Here is a 15,770-nt window from a genome sequence, read left to right on the forward strand (position 1 = left end):
AGTCCTCGGTGGTATGCCCTTACTCCTGGTGGTATTGTTAATGGAGGCTTTAGTTGCACCTCAAGGGATCTCCTCCCATTTTGTTTGGTCATTTGAAGTATGGCTCATTCTTAATCTTTTCCATGACTTGATGTACTGGTTATCGGAACACAGTGTTAACCACCTGAGGAGCTGTAGATCCAGATTGTCCCGCAAAATCCTTCCGGGGTCTGTTATTGTTGTATCTGTCCGACCTAAAATCCCTCCTCTTTTGAGGGATAACCTTACCCTTCCCCTTGCCTTGCTGTTGGTCTTCCTCAACCCGCTTATACTCATCAATGCGATCCATAAGCTGACGAACACTTCTTATCGGCTTCTTGGTCAAGGATTTTCTCAAATCATGCTTGGTGGGCAGTTCGACCTTGAATGTTCTTATAGCTACATCATCAAAATCCCCATCAATTTCATTAAACATCTCCTAGTACCTGTCCAAGTACGTTTTCAGGGTCTCACCTTCTCGCATGAACATGGACAATAGAGAATCTAAAGACCGAGGAACCTTACTACATGTAATGAAACGAGACCCAAATGCTCGTGTGAGCTTCTTGAAGGAGTCAATAGAACCTACACCCAGACCATTAAACCACCTCATCGCCACAGGCCCCAAGTTGGATGGAAATACCTTGCACATCAAGGTCTCATTTTTGGGGTGTACAGCCATTCTCTGGTTGGAGTGACTAATGTGCTCCATAGGGTCTGTACGACCGTTGTACATGGTGAATGTGGGCTGAGTGAATTGCCAAGGAAGTCTCCTTTCCTCAATCCTGCATGTGAAAGGTGATCTGGAAATTTGTTTGACTACTTTGTTCATCACATCATTCCCTAGGCCTTTGGAAGATGAGTTTCTGTTTCTGTGCTCATGGTGGTAGTCCTCATCATACGAGAAAGACTCAATGGGAGGGGTCCTTGATCTTTGCCTATAACTACCATCCTCTTCATCGCCAGAAGAGAAATCAGAAATGGAAGGAGTTCGCCTTCTCCATTCGTGGCGCAATTTCCTATTTAAATGATCAATTTCTTGTTGCATGGCTTTGGTATTTTTCCCATGAGAGAGGTGGCTACCACCCCGAGAATGGCTCTTACTAGTATGGGTAGTATGTACACTCCCCTTCCGGTCCCTTCTTCGCTCAAGATTGACAAAATGATCTTCACCTTGGGACCCCATAGATTCTGCCTAGTGTGGACCTAAACCTACCATAGTTGGACGTCAGGCTCACTATAACACCAGAATTCCCCACAGACGGCGCCAATTGTAAGGATCGGATTTGGGTTCCTGGCCTAACAAATGGATGGATTCAAGCGCAACAAGTCCAAAACAATGAATTTGTAAAGAGTGGATTAGAAAATTAGGCTAAAATGAGTTGTAAAACAAATAAAGTAGGCTCAAATGACAAGAACAGGAAGATATATTGATTTAAAGTAAAGAAAATCGTCTTTTTATTTTAAACCAATGTTATTAATTTCATTTTGGACCTCTGTGGGGTCAGGGAACTTATGATCCGGCCCACGCTCTATTAGGGCCCAGGGCCCGTGCCGAGGAGGGTATTTGCCGAGGACGAATAGGGAAAGGCCGAAATGCCAGGGGCACAGCCGAGGATGACCCTGTCCTCGGCACTCCAAGACTTAAAAGGGAAGAGCAACATTTCGTTGAAGGCTGCCCCCAAAAAGCCCCTGCAGGAGATGCGAGTAGAATGGGACCCATGTGGGGGTACGGTGTGAAACTGGTTCAAGGTAAATACGTCCCCTCCGCATTAAATGCACCCGCCAACGTCCTAACCATATTAATAAGAAAAGACGCCTGAGCAAGGTGATTTCGATCATCGCAACTAACAAAAAGTAAGGGGAGGCAGCTGATGGGATGGGTACTGAAGTAGGTACCTGCCTAATCAACAAGTGAAGGGCTAAGATCAACCAAGAAGGGCTATATAATGTGAAGGTCGATGCGCCAAAGAGAGGCTGGGAAAAAAAGGCCAAGAACCAGAGCCTCCCAGACCGCCTCAATGAGAAAGACTCCTCGAGCGAACACGGCCTAATTCTGTACGAACAAGACGACTAACCGCCGTCCGGTGATCAAGGCCTAACCTTTCAAACCCACGCTCTACAAATGATATTGTTTGGGCCCTCTTTACGTACAAGCCCAATATTATCTTGGGGTTGTCACGAATTGAGTCCTTACAACCTTGTTTTGGTTTGTTTATTGAAACGAAATATTTTAGTATCGACCTGTTTCAGCGTACCGTTTTAAAATGTTTAGGAATTCCTAAACACACATACACACACACACACACACACACACATATATATATATATATAACATAAAAGTATCGATTAAAGAAGTGTTACTATTATATAAAATAATGAATTTAATTTAATTTTTCTAAAAAAATTAAATAAAGTGGGATTAAAAAAACATTTATTATAATTTTTCTACAAATAAAATTCACATTTTGGATAATTGTAAAAAAATACAATAAATGTGAGAGTTGAAACACTAATTGCATGGAAAAAAGTTATTAATATTTTAATTAATATATAGATTTTAAATAAAATTAATAAATGATATGTCCACAATATTTTCACAACAAACTCTAAATGATAGGTTATTACAGATTGATATAGGTAAGCTGAAAAAAAAAAAAATCGTAATAAGTTCAAATTAAAATCAATAACTATTTTCAACTTATAATTTAGTGTAAAAATATTTTAAAAAGTATTATAAATATAACATTTTTTTAATAATAATACAATTTTTTAGTATAAAATTATAAATAATCATTAATATATATATATTAATAATATTATATACCATTGTATCTAGACATTACCTAGGTCTGACACTTGGGCTTTTTATTTATTTTTAATTTTTCTTTGTCATTTCCAAAGCTGAATAACGTTTGGCTTAATTGAAACTTAAAAGAGGACTACACTCTGCCCTCTCAAAACTAAAGTACTTAGTATTAAAAATATATATATATATATATATATATATACTAGACTGTAAAAGAAGACAGTAGAAACTAAAAAATTAAAAGAGTAAAAAGAAGAAAGAGGGAGAAGAAGAATGGGAGAAGAGAGAAAGAAGAAGAAGAAGAAGATGATGAAATGGAGAAGAGAAGAACAAGAATGGCAGCCAGCCATATGGTGGGGATCTCAGATTTATGGGTTTGTAATGTTTTTTTATTTTATTTTATTATTATTTTTTTTTTAAGTCAAACTCTGACCCATTCTTAAAAACCAGAAATCAATTTCTATGTAAAGTTGATATTTTTGTGCATGTCTTAGTGAAACCTTGCTTGTATATTGTTCTGTTTATTTGATTTTTGTTGTCCAGCGATGATACCCATCATCAAGATCCTGACCATGACAGTTCAAATGATAGTAGCTATCACGAAGATGAAGAGTCACCTAATTCCTCTGAATCCTCCTTTAAACCAGAAGAATTAGAAGAGGCAAAAGCTGAAGCAAAATCCAATGAGTATTGTTACGATGATGCGCTCAATGAGTTCCTGGCTATGTCATCTCCATCTTCTGCTGAAACTGAATACCATCCTGAAGAACTTGACTCTTCACCTAAGCGCTCAATCAAAAAGGAAGCTATAGAGGACTCTGACTCCGAAGACAATGGCAAGAATAAGAAGAAGAAAACGACAATGGTGTGGAGGGAAAACGACACGCTTAACCTTCTCCAATCCTTGTATAAATACGCTGAGAACAAGCGTGCTGATCCAGTTGCTGCAACTGCAGACATGAGTAGTTTTTATAACTCATTCAAGAAAACTTTTCACTGCAAAGTTACGAGACTTCAGGTGGCCGATAAAGTGAGAAAACTGAAGAAAAAGTTTAAGGATAATCTTGAAAAGAAAGGGAAAACTTTTTCTTTTTCCAACCTCCACGAGAAAAATTTGTATAAACTATCTAAAAGTATATGGGGATTGCGAAAGGATTCGCGTGAAACCAAATGCGTGGTTAATAAGAAGTTGAAGTTTGATTTTGAGGGTCATGGTATGGAGGCATTTGTGAAAAAGCGTGGACTGAGTTTGAGTAGCTTTAAAGACACTAAGAAAAAAACGTCTTTGAAGGAAAAGTGGAATGAGTTTAAATTTTCTGAATTGGAGACAACCCGCAGGCAGGCTGCATTCGAACGAGAGCTCTACGAATTGGCATTGGATGAATTGCCCTCGGGTTCTTTTTAATTAGTTCATGGCACTATGGAGGGAATGTTAATGTTTTGTGATCTTTTGATCTTCAACTTTGATGTTTTGTTGCTTTTTTGAACTGTATTTGATCAAATATATTAGCAATTGCACTTGATACGATTGTTATTTAGTTCTGGACTAATTTAAACTTTTGTTATTTAGTGCTACTCTTGCATTGCAATCAGTGGTAGTCATATGTGCTAACTCCTACATGTGTTTATATGGAACTATATTTTGCTTTTGCCATTACAAAGTGTTACTTGCATAGTAGACAATGGACAAATCAATTTGGATCAAAGAGACAAAATAAATTCTGATTTATCTAGGACTAGGGACTGAAATGAAGAGGCAGAGCTGATTGTTGTGGTATCTAGCTGTTTGTTATGGTGTCCTGCTTTATCCATTTGAGGCTCTTGCATAATGTTATCAGTTGGTGCTCATTGCAGTAAAATTATCAAATAACTTTTATAGCCTAGCCAACCAAAAAAAAATAAACGTTTTTGTGTTGGGATTTTTCTGGATATATTTGGTTTAACAGTTTTATGTTGTAAATCATCATTTTATTAAAAGTTTTTAATTATAGAATTTGACTTTTTAATACTTTCACATACCAAAGTATCATGTGCTATGCTAATTATGACATGTTTGTTGTATTATTATTATATGGGAAGGTCCTTGCCTTGAAGATCCTCATGAATAATCTACTTTGGCCTGCTATACTCTTGCAAGTTGAAAAACAATTGGTTGACCAACCATTGCTGATGTTTGAAGGTAGAGCTGTGTGTTATGTTGGCCTGCTTTATCAATTTGTTGGCCCTTTGACGCTCTTGCATGATGTTATCAGTTGGGGCTAATTACAGTAAAGATTTCAAGTAACTTCTATAGCCTGGCCAACTAAAAAGAGAGCTGCCAAAAAATTCTTATGGCTCAAAATACCCTTAAATGGAAGTACACTTGAGCTTCAAGTTGCTACCCCAAAGGCAAGTTCTGTTCATAGCTTAAAAGAATTCTTTCTTTACATGGATTACCCTCTTGATGTTACCTCCTGTATTGTGTTCCAAATATTTGGTTTTATAGTTATCTATTTCCATAATCTTGTGATTTAATTTTATTTAAAAAGGAAAAAAAAGAAAAAAAACAGCAATTATCTACTTGGTCCTTGTGAGTAATTGGTTGAACTGCAAATAATTGTAATTTATGTTGCTTGGTCCTTGTGACCAAGTGTTATGAAGTGTTGCCTAATTGCTGTGTTTGTGCAATTGATTGTGCACTCTTCATATTAGTTCAGTTATGTTGGAGGGTAAACTCGGCACTTTTTTTGCTCTATTTATAGTGTTCACTACAATTTTCCATAGATGCATTCCACTTAAAATCAAATGGAAAGAAGAAAATTTGGGCCCTTTTTCCTAGAGAGGTCGCCTTCTTTTAGGGCCTATAAAAAAAAGGCATTTGATTATTTTTTCCCTTCACTGCATCAACCCTTTTGAAATCTGAAAATTGATTCAATGATTTTTTTTCAGTTGTAATGTTGAGGATCTTTGAGGCTATGATGAATTTTGTTGATTTTGTTCAGTTTGGTTGATTAGAAAGCTGTGAAAATTTCTCTTTTTGGTTTTTTGATTTTGTACAGAGTTCGCCATAGCAGGCCTGTAATAGTAAAATTAGGCACTTTTTAGTGGAGGGCTTTTTGTTGTTATATGAAACTTTCAGATCATTATTTTTTGTTTCATTTAAACAGTTTGATTTTAGAAATGAAATTATGTTAAGAACTCCTGGTGTGTGTGTGTGGCAAGTAAGCTCTCGTTGAGTATTATTGATTTCTTTCCTTATAATATTTGTTGTTGATGGATTATCTACTATCAATTGAAAATATTTAACAGTAATACTTCTTCTTCTTCTTCTTCTTCTTCTTTTTTTTTTTTAAGCTATCTACTTCATTTCTCATGTGGATTTTCCTTTTCTTTTCCCAGAAACTTTGTCCTTTTTTTTGTGCACTTGTTCTTTTATGTGACTATTTCTCTGTTTGGCTACAAGGAAACTTGAGGAAAGTTAATGTAGAAAGGGTGCAATGCTTGACTAATATGGGATGAAATAGTAGTTCCAGACTTAGTTACTGGGTTCCCTTAGAAACAATAAAATTTGTTTTCTTATCCTATATTTTTCATAGAAACTGGACAAGTGACAAAATTCTGGGGTTTTTGCTTTTATATGGTTTGTTTTCAGAACACATAAGGACAGCTCAAGCAAACTAGTTGTGTTTGGCTTTGCTGGCAATTCATTTCCTTTAAATATAATGCATTTTCCCCATGAAAATAGGAGGAGCTTATTGTGGGTTATGTTGTTTTGTCTATGTGTTTTTTAAAGGCTCCAGTTGGACTTATTGTGGACTGTTAGAGATGACAAACTGCCTAAGTAGGGTTTTATTTTGATCATAGAAATTCCAGGAATTGGACAACGGAGTCACAAAATGAACCTTGCCGCTGACTTTGTTATTGTTTTTGCGGATGTCATTTGTTATGGACAGATAAATTTGTAGAGTTTCAAACTTTGCTGACAAGACCAAATCACCTAATCTGAATTCAAGATAGTGAGAAAAGTTATTCCTGTTGAGAAAAATTTTGAGCAGCATTCATACAAGAATTCCTGGCCAGGCAAAGCAGCTAAAGCTTTGCCATAGCAGTCCAAATTACTTTGGAATTAGGCATTTGAATGACAACTAGGAGAACAATGTGAAATCCACACTAGTGTAGAAACCGAAAGCAAAAATATACCTTTACTATCAATATTTTAAATTATAGTATTTTTCCCTTTATTTTTGGTTTGATTTAGTCTTCATTTATCATGGTTGAGGGATTACAAGTTCTTCTTGGATTTGATTGGTATGATTACGTTTTAAGTGTCAATTAACTTTAAACTAAGTTATTTTCATTATGTTTAATGGTCTTTTAAATTTTTTGTATGCTTTAAATAACAAATATGAATTTGTTTTAATTGTATTTAGTGGTGCTCTTATTTCTTATAACACTTTCATTTTTTTGGTTGTATGTGGGAAGGGCCTTGTCTTGAAGTCCATGTGTTGTGAATAATCTACTCTGGTCTGCTATACTTATGCAAGTTGAAAAAAGATTGGTTGACAAACCATTACTGATGAAGATGTTTGAAAATATCCCTGGTAGTGCCCTTGGTTGATGTCATAACTTATAAGGCTCATCAGAGCTTCTAACTTTGCCACCACCTCTTCTGATCTCGCCCAACCTGAGCTTGACTGTGTCGTTTTCATTTCCATTCTCAAAGGTAGGGGTCCTTGACATTTTTACCTCAGTCCAATGTTTATAATTTTGCCTCTAAGTAGCCTTGCGTCTGTCTATATGCTAAAACTAGTTCATTCTAGTTTTGGTTCACATGCAAAAGGTTTTAATTTGCAGTAGTAGTTGCTTGAAGCAGGCTGCAAATTAAAGGCATATTCCTGAGCCTTACAATACATTATTTTGGGTGATACCCTTAGGATTGTTATCAGAATTTGCTGCTAGAAATCAAATGAGGAAATCTTGCAGTTGTCCTTATCCCGCTTTTTAATTTGTGAGAAGCTGATTTTAATAAGCTGCATTTTTATTTTCCTTTCTTGTTTTACTGTTGTCCATTTGATTCTTTTGAAATGGTTACTTTAAGTAAACAGAAGCCTTTGTCTATGAAATAAGGAAGTTAGATGTGTTTGTAGACAACAAAAGTAAACCTAAAAATTACTACTTGGTTAACACCTTGGGCCCAAAGCTTTTTCTATTGACCAAAAGCCAGTCATTAGCAGCACCCCAAACTCAATATAAAACTCTCCCTTCAACTCAAAAACCAACCAACCACGTTTTACCCACATAGCTGAAACTTTAAAGTAAAAGCTCATTCAACCAACATTCTCACAATTCTAAAACTTAGAGCTGGAAATATGGATATAGGGGAACCTTCTCTCTCTTCTTCACAACCTTGCTCAATTTTCTCTTCTCGCTGACTGTAAGTTGAAGTTTCAGACTCGTGTACTATTTTTGTATTTTCTTGTGCTTCAGTTATGGCATTTTCATGTCTCTCTTGTTAAAGTACTATTAGCCTTTTGTTCATTATACATTTGAAATTTTGGACTTGATTTTCCACAAATAAATTTTTCTAAAGAACCCAATGGGAGATTTGAGCTAATTTTGCATTTTTGGTCCTTGTCGCAAAAAAGTCCCCGACACAACTCCAACAATCGTGAGCCTGTAGCCTACCATCCGAATAATTGAAATTGGGTTTTTAACTACCAAAACTGAAATAACCACAGAAACAATAATTTCATATGTTGATGAAGCATTCTCTAAGGTGTAGCTTCTAGTAACATCTCAAATTACCCAAAAAAAAAAAAAAAAAAAAAAAAAAACCTACAAAATAAGAAAAACAGACCAAGATTTCTTTTAATCTTATTTTTTTAAATAGTTTTTAGTGTGTTTGGATTAAGATTTTGTTAATTTGTTTAAAGTGGAAAAAAATATAATCATATATATTATATTAATAGCGTAAATGCACTTTTAGTCCCTATATTTTGGGCCAATTCGCATTTTGGTCCTTAAAAATTGATTTTGTTCCTATTGTCGTCCCTATTTTTTAAAAATCGTTTCTATTTTAATCCCTACCGTCATCCAAGTAACAGAACCCTATTACGTGGTAGACTGAGTGCCCTAATTGCTGACATGGTGTTGACGTTGCACTGACATGGCATTAAAATATTATTAAAATAAATGATTTGGCTTTTTCAATGTCACATCAGCATTTTAATTTTCTTACTTTCATATTATTATTATTATTTTTGGCCTTAAATCTAATATTATTATTGTGGGGTATTTTACCCCGCAAGCTTATTGTCCTCTTTAGAGATCCAAGCCTGCAAGGTCTTGTTTCTCGGCCCCGAGTATGGAAGTCCAGCATTTTCACCTCTGGCCAGGAGCTTTGCCTTGTAGCCATTTTGGCTTGACACCTTTATCCCACATCGGTTGGAGATGCGCCCCACTCTTGGTTTATAAGCCCTTGGAGCGACCATGAGTGTACCACTACTTAGCCTTTTGTTCATGCAGGAAAGAGCCAAGAAAATTATAAGTTAAGCTTGTTGGATAACCTAGTCAACCATATTACCATTCGTGCCCTAATCCAGTTTTGTTGTCCCCAATAAAAGAGAAAGTAATTTGATCATACACTGTAAATTTCCTATAACGAAGTTATGATGTTTCCTACAAACTATGGGAAACTTAAAACTAGTCAACTATTGCTTCAGGGAATAACACACTGATATATCTAAGAGGACCCAAAGGCTCATATTAAACAAACACTTGATTAGTAGAAATACCTGAAAACCAGATGTCCGATTTAGGAGCATACATATCACCAATACCCTCCAAGGATCATTGGCATGACGCTCTTGGAGTAGGCCAGGTGTGGTGCGCGGAGGCTTCCACGTGTTATCTGGACTTTTTCTTCGGTATGCATCGTCTAGCTTCTCAGAAGAAGAAAGAACAGTCCTAATTGCAACAGGTTTTTTATATCCATTGCTACCTTCCAACAAACGGCCATCTTCATTTTCTTCTTCTTTGGATATCTTTTGGAAGTAGGGTGAGACCCTCACAGAAGTAGCATGAGTTCTTGCACAACGTCTTGGTGGTTTCATTTTTTTTGTACCATCACCATCATTTCTTACCACCTGTCCCGTTGACCTCCAGAAGTAAGGGGAGACCTTTCGAATTTCAACATGAGCTATTGCTTGCTGTTTTTCATTTCTTCTCCTCCACTTGGAACGAGAAACCTTTCCGATTTCTAAACCATTTTGCGGCACTTGCTCTTCTTTCAAGTTTGTATGAATGCTTGGCAAACATTAATTTGAGCCCATTAATTTGTTATTTGACAATTCTCCTGAAGCAAATAGATATGAGTAATAAACAACCTTCACTACATTAGCAGACTAACTGATTTATTAACTTTATTTTTTTGTGATGGGCTCGTACTATTTGTTGACTCTTTAGTATTCCTAATAGAAAAGTTATGCCCTCCACCCAAAATCCCCTATGAATATACTGTAGAGAAGATGTTGCAATCTAGTGGTTGTTGCATGTTAGAGGATGTTAAATCTGGGATTTGGATAGTTGGTACTTCTAATAAGTCTTTTAAAAGGATCTTTTAAATGTTGCATGTTTTCAGATCTGCTGCTAGTACCACCATAAAAGTACAATGTATCGATTCCCTTGTTGATTTATTTGGTTCATTGGAGGAGTTCATGTCGCAAATGAGAGAGAGAGGTAGAAGAAGAAGACAACGTGGAAGGTGAACGACTTTAATGACTTTTGTTAATTTTTAGAAGAAAATTTAATGAGTTAATGATATTAAATTTGACATGGCACTAGTGTGTTTTTAACCATTAGATCTAATGGAAATTAATAGTTTAAAAAATATGTAACTTTTATGGAGTTACACTAAGTGTAACTTGAATCTATCTCATATATATGTATATATCATATACTATATATAATAACAGAAGCTTTTTCCTGCCATTAAGGAGGTGCTGCCATGTAGGAAAAATGCCCATCTAAAATTTTACCACGCTTGCAATTTAAAAGCGATAAATTATGTTGTTTCCATAATGACAAAACACTATTTTAATAGTTTCCCAGTTAAAAAAAAAAAAAAAATTGAATTGTTAAAATTAAATACGAGTGAAAGGTCCATAAGAGGAATTGAGATATGGAGATAGAGAGAGACAGATACAGAGAAATAGAGAGACAAAGATAGAGAGAGACATAGATATAGTCCATAAGGCGCACAGGAATTGAGATTGAAGGAGAGAAATCTAAGTGCCATAAAAACACACAGGAATTGAAATTGAGATTGAGGGAGAGAAATCTAAGTGCCATCAACACACACAGGAATTGAGATTGAGGAAGAGAAATCTAAGTGTCATCAACACCGTTACCATCAAATTATTGGAAGTACCACCGGTAAAGTTTTTTTTTTTTTTTTTTCCTTCTTCTTTCTTAGATCTGGGTAGAAGACAATATTACAATTCCTTTAAACTTTAAAGTTTGATCAACCAGAAGACTTGCTTGCTGTGCGGAGACTAAGGAAGAGAAAGAGATCGACGGAACTAAACACAGACCAGTGAAAAACAATTCCTTTCACTCCATCGTTTCAATTTCATCTTAATTGCTGCTCTAATCGTTCTTAATAGCCGAAACATTTGATTTTTTGTTGACCGCGTCTCATTGCGCCACATGGTTACATAAATTTGTGCCACGTTTACTTTTAAAAATACTGAAACATTGTGCCTTTTCATTCGGTGGAATAAAAAGCAATGTTTCAGTAATATTTTAACTTTTCAATTCCATTGTATTCTGTAACCTATATAGTAAGTTAGAGAGACAATATTCTATCTTTTTGGTAGTAGTTACAAAATAGCAACGTTCCAAGTAGGGTTTATAACATATCATTATAACCTTTCACGTTTTCACATGTTTCTAAAAAAAATACTAATACTCACAGTTTCACATAAGAAAAGATATATATTAAACAAAAAAAACTGCCATTGATAAGCAAACATCCATATGGTGTAGATAGAGAAAGTAATAAGAATGTTCATCAAAAAGAGAAAGTAATAAGAATGAGAAACGAGCGCTACAAGTGATGATAAAAACCTAAACCGACGAAGGTTACACCCAAGCCAATTCAGAAAACTTTCTTGAAGATCCTTTAGAGAAGGAGTAGAAGAAGAAGGAGGAAGATGAGATGACAGTCTCACCACTCGACTACAAGTTGTCTCTGTTACCTTACGATTCAATTGCTTCATTCTCTGTCAGGTAGGCTTCTTTTTTTTTGATTGATTTCTCATATTCCCAAAAATCCCTCAACAAAGATATCTAAGTAGAAACCAATGGCTGTCTAAAGTGGGTATGTGTTTCTTATTCAAATCTTGATTGTGGGAATCATTGTTGATTGAAGATTGGTAGTAAAGATTGGGTTTTCTAGGGTCGTTTATGAAAAAATTCAAATAGATTTTTTGATGTGTTTTGTTTGATTCTTTATTTTGTTTCATATGTGTTAAGTTTAGGAATTGTTATAGTTTCACTATTAATGCTTTGGGATGTCATATAAACTTCAATGTGATTATTTATTTATTTTTGGTATATGAATATTGATATTGGGGGAAAAAATGTTTGACAATGAATAAGGAAGAACAAGGAAAAGGTGATGTAATAGTTGAGGCATTGCAATTTGCAAAGCCTGTTTGTGGGCTTTTTCTTTTTTATTTACAAAAAAAATAAATAAATCGTTGTTATAGATCTTGGAGTGGCCAAAGAAATAGGAACAATTTGAAAACATGGAATGATCTATGATATTTGACACATTTTGTTTACCAAAATGAAGCTTTAGCCAAGTAATACAAATATTTAAAGTGGTAAGAACTATAAGTGGAAGAAAATTTCAGCATTACGAAATAAAATGTATCAAATGGAGACAAATTACTCATAAGAAATAGGAATAAAGGGTACAGATTAATGCTATGTGACATCGAGGCAAATCATTTGTGAAAAAATGACATTCATAAGAGCCATAGCTACTTTTAATGTTGCATTGTAAAGATATCATTGTTAGTTTTGAGTTTGAAAATTTTATTCTTAAAATTTTTTTTTACTATGTTTTAACTCAGTTTTATTTTTACTATGACATTCATTGTTTTTACTATATTTATGTACAGAATGTGAATTGTGACACTAGCAAGTAACATGATTTAGAGGCATTAATTTTGACGATAAGAATGATACATTGCTAAAGATCAGCAAGTAACATGATTTAGAGGCATTAAAATCAAAGATTATAGCAACATGACCAAGCCTCCTTTTTCCTCTCTATTCTTTTTTGTAGAATCTTGGGAAACATCATAGAAGATCAAATTCTACATGGGCTTTAAAGAAAGGTTAGCGATTTTTTTACTTTAATTTTAGGATTTTCCCCTTACCTTATATCTTTATTTGTTAGTGGGAGTGAGAGTGACGTTGTGGTTTTTAGGTCCAATTTGGCACTTTAGTTTACTAATATTTTTAAATTGTGTTCTTTTAATTCAAAACTTTTGAATAAGATTCTAAACATATAGTAGATTTTTGGGTGTCAATGTCAGTTAGTTACTATTTTGTTATATTAGATGTTACCCATAAGATAATTTTACACAAGCTATGAGTTTTCCATCTTTGAAAGATTGGATCTTCATCAAAACATATAGAGGCTTAAACTTAAAATTTTATTTTAAATTTGGGGGTTTAATAGGATTTAGTTTTTGGTATTTTGATCGGTTGGTTTTGATTTAGGTGATTGGGTTAGATTTTTGATTTAATTAAGGTTTTGATTTAGAACTATTCCTCTTCATGTACTATAATTTCAAAAGGTTGTTTATTAATTTGAATGAAATTGTTGCCTCTTTTTGGTTGTTTAATTGTTTTGATAATGATTCAGCTTGTTTCTTTGTTTGGTGTTTTTAGGTTCACAAAGCAGTTTATTTAGGCTATTATCAAATCGACCTCAACCTTGGACTCATGATTTGAGCTTTTCACAAAGACAGAGCTCAGTGAAGGCATTAGACGCTAGGTCAAAACATAATGATTTGATGGCCCCTGGCGAGTGCAAAAGTTTGAGTTTTTAAAATGTTTAAATTTTTTAATCACAAAGTCATTATCTTTTTCAATCATTTTTTATTATTTTAATGATTTAATTTAAAAAATATTTCATTAAACAACTACTTCATTTTAATAAGTTGAGTATTTTTAGGGTTTTAGAAGGTGCAGAAGTGGTGGATAAAGTAGAGCAGCCTTAAGTTGCACATTGTTATGGTGGATATCAAACTATCATCCTTATTAGTTTATGTAGTTCGATGATATGGTTCCTTATGCTATGAAGAGTGAAGGAGGTTGTGTATGGGCTTGCAAAAGATGGGGATGTACAGAGTGATTTCTTAGCTTAAGGTTTGTGTCGATGACTCGATATGAGAATAATTTGTGCTTGACATATTGTTCTTTGTAACTTTTGCTTCTTTTGCTGTAAGTGAATGGACAGATGCCTAGGGTCATATTTTAAAGTTTTATTATTTAAGATCCAAAAAAAGGTGTCGATATTTTTCTCATGGAATTTTTATAGATGTTGCATTTGTATTTTTTTTAAGGTTTTGATATCTGGGATTTGTATAAAAATGTTTGCTTGCTTTGTTGGTTTTGGTGTTGTTGGCACACAAACAACTCATTGGGGAGAAGCTTGTGGAAGAGGAGGCTGAACAAAATGTCAAGCAGGAGGCCAAGAAGGAAAAATACTTGGTAAGAAGTTTGTCATACTCGACTACATTTTTTAAGATCTACTGCTGCATTAAGGTTGTATCAATTAAGTGCTTCTGCATTTAGGGATACAATACTACTGTAATAGTTAGCCAGTAGTTGTTAGCAAATATTAAGGTAGTTAGCACTGCACTAGGATTACTATTTTTCCTTGATGTTCAATAAATAATATTGAGACAAACAAATTTAATTCTATGCAACACTTAAAGAAATGAAATCATTTTGAGTTCAAGCCTAAGGTAGACTTGGCCGCGTATGAAAATGGAGGAATGCCTTGATTTGGTTGGATGAAAGTTTTTGATTTAGCTGAGCGATTTTTTTTTTTTCATTTAAATAGTAATATTGCTACAATAATTTGATGATTTGGGGATAATCTTATATTGGGGACTATTTAGCTCTCAATAATTGAAATTACAAAAATGTTTAAACCTGAACATGTTAACATTTGATTTAAGACAATCCCGTGCATCGCATAAGTTAGCGAGTAGTAATAACTAATAGCCAAAATGTTTGACTTTTTGTTGACCTCTCCTCATTGCACCATGTGGTTACACAAATTAATGCCACGTTTACATTTTAAAACAACCAAAAAATTGTGCTTTTCGTTTAGTGGTTTATGCGAAACGTTTTACTCTTAAACAGTAGTTACAGAAATTAAAAAAAGAAAAACACTTTTTTTTAAATCATGACAAATCAACAAATAAACCTTTTTTATTTTTTGAAAAAAAACCAACAAATAACCCAAATCAAATATTTTATATTTTTAGCCTCACCCCCACACACATTCACCAAAATTTTACTCCCTAATTTTTTTTTTTTTTTTAAACACACAATTTCAGTGGGTAAGTTCTTTAATTGTCTCTTTATATATTCTCAACTTCACTTCAATTTTTCCTCGGCCCCTTTTTCCTTTGCGAGAAGAAACTTTATGAAGTGAGATAGGACATAGGATTGTCTCCACTAGCCTGCCGCTGTCACATAGCGGAACTGCGACAGTGAAATTTTCTTCATTTGTTTTTCCCTTTCAGTCCACCGTCAAGCATAGAACCTCTACCCTTTACCCCTCTCAAACACAGACCCAAGTTGTTTCGTAGAAAGTTTGCAAGGGCATGACCATGGGTACTGACATTTTCAATCTCTGACCTGGCCTCCATAT

The 15,770-nt window shown here is 34.5% G+C and overlaps 1 protein-coding gene across 1 annotated transcript; it reads left to right on the plus strand.

The window, feature by feature from the left end:
• Nucleotides 1-1,324: 1,324 nt before the first annotated feature.
• On the plus strand, nt 1,325-4,232 carry LOC115955736 (probable transcription factor At2g01370). The gene is made up of 2 exons (XM_031074045.1): nt 1,325-1,365; nt 3,371-4,232. The coding sequence occupies exons 1-2, from the start codon at nt 1,325-1,327 to the stop codon at nt 4,230-4,232; spliced, it is 903 nt and encodes a 300-aa protein (XP_030929905.1).
• Nucleotides 4,233-15,770: the final 11,538 nt, after the last annotated feature.

This window comes from Quercus lobata, chromosome 1, assembly GCF_001633185.2.
Source record: "Quercus lobata isolate SW786 chromosome 1, ValleyOak3.0 Primary Assembly, whole genome shotgun sequence".
NCBI classification, from domain to species: domain Eukaryota; kingdom Viridiplantae; phylum Streptophyta; class Magnoliopsida; order Fagales; family Fagaceae; genus Quercus; species Quercus lobata.

Coding starts and splice junctions, on each gene's coding strand:
- LOC115955736 (XM_031074045.1), top strand. CDS start 1,325: ATGGATGGATTCAAGCGCAACAAGTCCAAAACAATGAATTT. Junction 1,366..3,370: donor AAGTCCAAAACAATGAATTT/GTAAAGAGTGGA, acceptor TTTGTTGTCCAG/CGATGATACCCATCATCAAG.